The following is an 8667-nucleotide window of genomic DNA, read 5'->3' as shown; positions in this document are numbered from 1 at the left end:
TCCCTACTATACCTGCTATCCCACAGTCACACTCCCTTCCCAGAGACTATTATCCACTGTTACTATAGACACCATCTCTCCCTACTATACCTGCTATCCCACAGTCACACTCCCTTCCCAGAGACTATTATCCACTGTTACTATAGACACCATCTCTCCCTAGTCCCTAATATTCCTGCTATCCCACAGTCACACTCCCTTCCTAGAGACTATTATCCTACTGTTACTATAGGCACCATCTCTCCCTACTATACCTGCTATCCCACTGTTTTGAAGGCAGATCAGTTCCTTTCATATATTATCTAACCATTGTTATAGTTGACCTAAATAAAATTAGAGGTATGGGTAGGGTTACTAACAACAATCAAGTTCCTGGTCACATATACAGTATGCTGCCCCTGCACTCGGAATTTTTCAGAATCATTTGTTATTGTACAACATAATAACTATGGGCTCAACCACAGCAGGAAGTGGTGCAGCCTGTAGATTAGTAATTAGCCACAAATCACGTGTAGTTTATATACAGCGGTAATATAATTGCAGGGAAGGGCATTGTTCTGGGTTCTCAACACAAGTCATGTCATTAAACTGACAAAGTGTCATTTTCCATTTATCAACAGGGATTTCCCTTTAATTATGATGCAGGGATTTTCGTGTCTGCAAGTCATTTAGTAGCAGGGTCGGACGTATCCCAGTGACGTTCTGCCCAGCATAGTAATTCCCCTTGGATACACAGTAGATAACAGATAAGATCCTGTGCTTGAATGGCTGCCCCATGGCTACACAGCAGCTTGTTTATATAAACTATAGTAGTACTTATCTGTTATCTACTGTGTATCCTGTGCTTGAATGGCTGCCCCCATGGCTACACAGCAGCTTGTTTATATAAACTATAGTAGTACTTATCTGTTATCTACTGTGTATCCTGTGCTTGAATGGCTGCCCCCATGGCTACACAGCAGCTTGTTTATATAAACTATAGTAGTACTTATCTGTTATCTACTGTGTATCCTGTGCTTGAATGGCTGCCCCCGTGGCTACACAGCAGCTTGTTTATATAAACTATAGTGGTACTTATCTGTTATCTACTGTGTATCCTGTGCTTGAATGGCTGCCCCCATGGCTACACAGCAGCTTGTTTATATAAACTATAGTGGTACTTATCTGGTAGCTACTGTGTATCCTGTGCTTGAATGGCTGCCCCCATGGCTACACAGCAGCTTGTTTATATAAACTATAGTAGTACTTATCTGTTATCTACTGTGTATCCTGTGCTTGAATGGCTGCCCCCATGGCTACACAGCAGCTTGTTTATATAAACTATAGTAGTACTTATCTGTTATCTACTGTGTATCCTGTGCTTGAATGACTGCCCCCATGGCTACACAGCAGCTTGTTTATATAAACTATAGTAGTACTTATCTGTTATCTACTGTGTATCATGTGTATAAATGTTTAAAAGAGTAGAATAAGGCATGGTAATCTAGATGAGATCTCTTATTCAGAAAATGTAGCTACATTCACACCCTTGTGTATAATATAAGCACATATATTGCCAGTAATAATGAACAGCACATACAGTATGGCAGCTCCTTTTCCTCTCTGTGCTGAATAATTAAGGCCCACAAACCCAGCAGCGGCCCAGAGTACAGACCAGGCTACACACGCGCCAGCTGCGACTTTCGCTTTCGCTTGCGAAAAAAAGCGAAACATTATTGCCGGGCAGCAGGGGGCAGCAGAGAGCAGCGCGACACAATCCACCGCAAAGACGCGAATCAGGAAGGAGGCAGAGATACCGTGTAAGGCAGACATGTCGGACTCACAGCAATTCAACTCCCTGAATGTTAATTCGCTGCAGGAGCCCGTCCTTCAGAAACTCTGCGAATTGTTAGAGCAGAAAAGCGACAAAGGTTGGAGGAAACTCGCACAGGCGATCGCAAGCGACAGCCGCTTTAAAATAAGGTAAAAACCGATCTCTTCATGATATTGGAAAGTGTCAGTGATCTTCAGGCAGTGCAGCAAAAGGGGAAAGAGTTAAACTACTTAGGGTGACACTGGGGGATAAAAAAGGCTTTGTGTCAGCAAAAAGTCGCCTGGAATCGCTGCTAATAAGTATTTCAACTTTAACTTACTAGCAATTATTATTAAACGACTTTACTGCAATGTACTGCAGTTGGACAGGATGTATGTGTGGGGACATTGCATGAGATGTATGAGATTTCATTCCAACATCCTTGAGAAGCAGTTAGTCTGTCAGTCTGACTTTGGTGCAACTCTGCTACAGGCGCTGGTGTGAACTGACCCACTGGTGCCAATGAAACCCACAGTAGAAACTCCAATATTGGTTTTTGTTTTTGTTGTTGCATAATTAAAGGAAATATTCTGAGCAGATTTATCAAGGGTGTTATTTCAAATTTGAAAAACGAAATTCAAAAAGACCAACCGAAATTAAGTCAAAGGTTTTTTTTGGACGAATAGGTCAGTTTTCAATCGAAATTGTACGAATCGAAGGAATTTTATTAACTTGATCGAATTCGATTCGAATGTTTTTCCAAAAACAATTTTTCAAAGTCCACCAATTGACTTTAAATAAGTTCTAGGAGGTCCCCCCATAGGCTAAAACAGCAATTCGGCAGGTTTTAGATGGGGAAGGGTTTAAGTCGAATTTTTAAAAGAGACAGTACATGATAAATTTCAAAATTTGAATTTTCGATTTCTTTTTCAAATTCAAAACGAATTTGGACTATTCCCTAGTCGAAGTACACAAAAATTAGCTTCGACCTTTGATAAATCTGCCCCTAAGCATTTTCACTGTGTAATTGCTATTAAAAATAATGTATATCTTTTCATATTCTCTGCACTCCTGGTTCTGACTCCTGAAACAATCTTGCAATCTGCTGTCTCCTGGTCCACCCGTTCCACCCGTACACCCCACAACTTCTTCACCGGTCTGCTTATCAGCTGGCTTTTGCTTCACCTGTTTTACTAGTTGGAACCAGCAGTGCAGAGAATATAAACAGGCAGATAGATGCTGCTTTCAATAGCAAACTGCAGCTGGATGAACAGAAGTTGGTGTGGAGGTGCACATATTTTTATGGGTGTATTTTGGGGCTTATTTATCAAAAGACACTCTCCTCAATAGGCCAAAGGGAAATGTAACAGTGGTTATTACCAAGCAGTCGCATGTTGGAATTACTACAGCTAATGGATAATGATCATATTGATCCCAGGCATGCCAATATAATTCCTAAGTAAAATGGATAACAGGAATATCAACCACAGACATGCCAATATAATTACTACAGAAAAGGGTTACTCGGCATTAGTGATGGGCGAATAAATTTGCCAGGCATGAATTTACGGTGAATTTCCACATTTAGTTGCCGTCAAATAAATACGAGAAAAAATTAGGCGGCGTCAAAAAATGTTGGAAGCGTGTTGAAAAAGTCACTCGCATCAAAACCGTAGTCAACATTATTCAGATGCCCATTGACTTTAACGCCAGCATCAAATTTCAATTTTCACAAATATTCTGCAAATTCGCCCATCACTACTCAGCGTATTAACCATAGCTGTGCCAGTATAATCACTGTAGAAATGGCAAATGAGCACTCCATTAAAGGGATGGTTCACCTTTAAGTTAACTTAAGATACTTTAGTATCTTAAAGGGATCCTGTCATCGGAAAACATGTTTTTTTGAAAACGCACCAGTTAATAGTGCTACTCCAGCAGAATTCTGCACTGAAATCCATTTCTCAAAAGAGCGAACAGATATTTTTATATTTAATTTTGAAATCTGACATGGGGCTAGACATTTTGTCAATTTCCCAGCTGCCCCCAGTCATGTGACTTGTGCCTGCACTTTAGGAGGGAAATGCTTTCTGGCAGGCTGCTGTTTTTCCTTCTCAATGTAACTGAATGTGTCTCAGTGAGACATGGGTTTTACTATTGAGTGTTGTTCTTAGATCTACCAGGCAGCTGTTATCTTGTGTTAGGGAGCTGCTATCTGGTTACCTTCCCATTGTTCTGTTGTTTGGCTGCTGGGGGGGGGGGTGATATCACTCCAACTTGCAGTACATTAAATAAAACCAATAGGTTGGTTTTGTTTCCAATAAGGATTCATTATATCTTAGTTTGGAGCAGCATTCAGCTTCTGAACCTCGCTAGAGAATCAAATGACAAGGGGCTCCACTGACAAATCCCAAACTTCTCCCTCCCTCACCATAAGAACATATACAACCAGATATTAGATACTGACTGTCACTTCAGACTGGCAACATATGGACAGTCCCCAGCCCCATACTCTGGCCAATAGCTGAGACTGACCCTTTTTGATGGGTGTGTTTAAGCCCCAATTGTGATGCATTCATTGGCCGGCTTGGGCAAAGATCTGCTGATTGGGTGACTTGACCAGTAGCTATTTCTATGTATGTCCTGGTTTAGTTCTATCGCCTCTGTTCCCATCCTCTCATGGGTATTTATTCTGGCCTCTCCATGACTCACCAGCTGCCTCAAGAACATTCACCAACCCAATTACCACTGCCAAAACATCTCCGGGAGTGACTCATATATTTTATAGCCTTGAGATGCACAACATTATTTCCTCATTTCCAATTATGCCATAGTCCCTGGCTCTTTTTAACCAGCAAGAAGGCTCAGAAGGGAATAGGATGAAGAAAGCAGCCTGACATATAAACATAAACATATTGGTGGCATCTCTAGTATAGGTCAATCTAAAAACAACTGGACTTGCTGAGTAATCAATGAAGACGTTTCACTACTCATCCGAGCAGCTTCTTCAGTTGAACTGAAGAAGCTGCTCGGATGAGTAGTGAAACGTCTTCATTGATTACTCAGCAAGTCCAGTTGTTTTTAGATTGACCTATACTAGATATACTCTGACCTGGATGAATGAAAATCTTCATAGTCATATTGGTGCATCAATACCAATTCATAGACTAGAAAATAAGCCCATTGGTGTGTTCTGGTTCTGTTGAGCCCTATGATTGAGCCTTATGCTTCCTCTGCTGTATAGGGCAACCCGAACTATGTGTTGTTGCTATTACAGGTATGGGGCCTATTATCCAGAATGTTCGGGACCATGGGTTTTCCGGGTAACGGATCTTTTCGTAATTTGGATCTTTGTACCTTAAGTCTACTAGAAAATCATGTAAAAATTATAAAAACCTAATAGTCTGATTTTGCTTCCAATAAGGATTAATTATATCTTAGTTGGGATCAAGTACAAGCGACTGTTTTATTATTGCAGAGAAAAAGGAAATCACTTTTTAAAATTTAGAATATTTGGATAAAATTGAGTCTTTCCATAATTCGGAGCTTTCTGGAAAACATGTTTCCAGATAATGGATCCCATACTTGAACTATTCTTAACAGAATTGCCCAGAATGCTCCCATACAGCTGCCAGGTTCAATTCCTGGATTGAATCATATTGTTCTTTCCACTGGACTTTCCTATCTGACTCCCTTCCTGACGACAGTGCCGGGAAACTGGAACAAGAACAACCTGTCCTGTTTACCTGACGTATCTGTGGCAATTAGAAATGCCTGCGCCTCAGCTAGGAGACCTCACGGCAGAAACTTGCAGCATATTTAGGGTAAGTCCACACAGGGCGTTTTGGGAGATTTGGTCGCCTGGCGATTTATCGCCCCTTTTTGGCGGCGACCAATTTCCCCAAATGCCCTCCTTGACTCTGCGCTGGAGGCAACTCGTGAGGCAACTTCGGGTGACTTCGGAAAACGAACCGCCGCGTGTGATTAGTGCCGGCGTTTTCTCATTTTAGCTGGCGCAGAGTCAGGGAAGGCATTTGGGGCGATTGATCGTCGCAAAAACAAGGCGATTAGTCGCCAGGCGACCAAATCTCCCTCAAATGCCCTGTGTGGCCTGACCCTAAAGGTGGTGTAAAGTTTACAAATTACCTACTTTTTGGTCACATACATGTTCTAAACACAAAAATACACTGAATGTTGTTGTTTTTTCCCCCTCAGTGAATTCTAATATCCTTATCATTTACAGTAGGGGGTACATTATCCCTTATAATACACGAGTGATACTCAGAGTTCCCTGTATAACTCAGCCTGCAGCCTTGTGCCTTTATATGGTCACAGAACAACCCCTCAGTGACTTCTAATATCCTTATTATTTACAGTAGGGGGTACATTAGCCCTTATAATACATGAGTGATACTCAGAGTTCCCTGTATAACTCAGCCTGCAGCCTTGTGCCTTTATATGGTCACAGAACCCCTCAGTGACTTCTAATATCCTTATCATATACAGTAGGGGGTACATTATCCCTTATAATACATGAGTGATACTCAGAGTTCCCTGTATAACTCAGCCTGCAGTCTTGTGTCTTTATATGGTCACAGAACTCCTCAGTGACTTCTAATATCCTTATCATATACAGTAGGGGGTACATTATCCCTTATAATACATGAGTGATACTCAGAGTTCCCTGTATAACTCAGCCTGCAGCCTTGTGCCTGTATATGGTCAAAGAACCCCTCAGTGACTTCTAATATCCTTATAATTTACAGTAGGGGGTACATTATCCCTTATAATACATGAGTGATACTCGGAGTTCCCTGTATAACTCAGCCTGCAGCCTTGTGCCTTTATATGGTCACAGAACAACCCCTCAGTGACTTCTAATATCCTTATCATTTACAGTAGGGGGTACATTATCCCTTATAATACATGAGTGATACTCAGAGTTCCCTGTATAACTCAGCCTGCAGCCTTGTGCCTGTATATGGTCAAAGAACCCTCAGTGACTTCTAATATCCTTATAATTTACAGTAGGGGGTACATTATCCCTTATAATACACGAGTGATACTCAGAGTTCCCTGGATAACTCAGCCTGCAGCCTTGTGCCTTTATATGGTCACAGAACAACCCCTCAGTGACTTCTAATATCCTTATCATTTACAGTAGGGGTACATTATCCCTTATAATACATGAGTGATACTCAGAGTTCCCTGTATAACTCAGCCTGCAGCCTTGTGCCTTTATATGGTCACAGAACAACCCGTCAGTAACTAATATCCTTATCATTATTCCCTGCGTTACTGCAGAACTTGCAGTCACAATATAGCATTATAAGCACAAACAAAGCTTGTTTTTAGGCTTGATTGCGGCTTATGGATTCTTAGGAAATTTACTTTGCATCATACAATCTTAAATGCAAATATAATGACTGTGTATAACAACAACCTTTATATGTGTCCTTGTTCCTTGTTTGAGTTTAAGTTCTATTTCTAGCTTAATAACCTTTAGCATTGCAGACATTTATTTAAAGACCTTTAGGGAGGGGCACAGGGACAGACGTTATGTTGGGGTTTTTGTGAAGGAGGAAGAGGAGGGTAGAGATGCTTATCCTGGTGTAGCAGGTAATATTAGTAATGATTATAAAGGTGAAGGAGCTGGAATTCATTGCCTAGGGACTTACACAGTAGCACGTGGGAGGATGTTTAATCAGTATTACTTACTATTACCTTACTGTTTACAAGGAGGAGAGTTCTCTGCCGTGTATTACATATTATCTCTGTTCAGTTACCGAATGTGGGCAGAAACTGCAACTATGGACAACTTGAATATGGTGTTGCTGAAACCATTTTGCCCTGCTGCCGCCATCTTACTTTGCTGTACAGGTATGGGATGTGTTATCCAAAATGCTCAGGGTTTTCAGGGTATCCAGACCTGGGGTTTTCCAGATAATGGATCTTTCTGTAATTTGTTTCTTTCTGTAATTTTTTCATATCATAAGTCTACTAGAAAATCATGTAAACATTAAATAAACCCAATAGACTGGTTTTGCTTCCACTAAGAATTTATTATATCTTAGCTGGGATTAAGTACAAGCTACTGTATTATTATTATTATTATTATAATTTAGAAAAAGGAAATAATTTTTAAAAATTTTGATTATTTGGATAAAATTGAGTCTATGAGAGACATTTTGTCCATAATTCGGAGCTTTCTGGATAATGGGTTTGCAGATAACAGATCCCATACCTGTACCTGTTTGCCCTCCTCCTCCTCTTACCCTACGGAGACTCACCATGTACCGGGCCCAGGCCAGTCTGCCGGAGTTTCACCCACACACCTTGAAAGGCTGCACCACCTGTTTAATGCCCTACTGATTATAATATAGTGAATAAAGTACCCCCTCTTGTAAAATATAAGGATATTATAAGTTACCGAGGAGTTTCATGACCATATAAAAGTACAAGGTCGAAGGCCGAGTGTTTTTATACAGGTCATGAAACTCCGACGTAACTTCTAATATCCTCATATTTTGCAACTGGGTGTACTTTATTAATTATAATACACAAGTTTCAGTGAGTCATGTGACAGAAATAACATCACTACTCACTGTTTATAACTGATGGCATCAGAAGTCACTGTTTATAAGGATATAATTTACAAGATATTAATGGCTTTTGTGTATAATAAGCAATAATATTCTTTCTTTCCAGTTCCCAAGAGCTCCACCAATGCTCCCTCAAAGTGCTGATGCCAGAAGGAAGTCCTGCTCGCAGTTTGCTCAAATTAATGGGGGACCGAGGATGCACCACAAAGGATCTGACCGAGTTCTTACATGGCATCGGCCAGTTGGAAGCTATTCAGTTGCTGAAGCCTCCGG

The 8667-nt window shown here is 40.8% G+C and overlaps 1 protein-coding gene across 4 annotated transcripts in view; it reads left to right on the top strand.

Moving 5' to 3' along the window:
* Nucleotides 1-1755: 1755 nt before the first annotated feature.
* The window catches only part of malt1.S (MALT1 paracaspase S homeolog), a 51705-nt gene continuing 44793 nt past the window's right edge, over nucleotides 1756-8667 (top strand). For 2 of the 4 annotated variants that reach the window (XM_018238534.2, XM_018238517.2), the window contains exons 1-2: nucleotides 1762-1962; nucleotides 8501-8667. In XM_018238534.2, the coding sequence (XP_018094023.1) occupies nucleotides 1811-1962; nucleotides 8501-8667 (319 nt within the window). In that variant the 5' untranslated portion in view covers nucleotides 1762-1810. 4 annotated transcript variants of the gene reach the window in all.

Source organism: Xenopus laevis, chromosome 1S (genome assembly GCF_017654675.1).
Source record: "Xenopus laevis strain J_2021 chromosome 1S, Xenopus_laevis_v10.1, whole genome shotgun sequence".
NCBI lineage: Eukaryota > Metazoa > Chordata > Amphibia > Anura > Pipidae > Xenopus > Xenopus laevis.
Note: the sequence above shows the minus strand (reverse complement) of the source record. Positions and strands in the feature narration are given on the sequence as shown.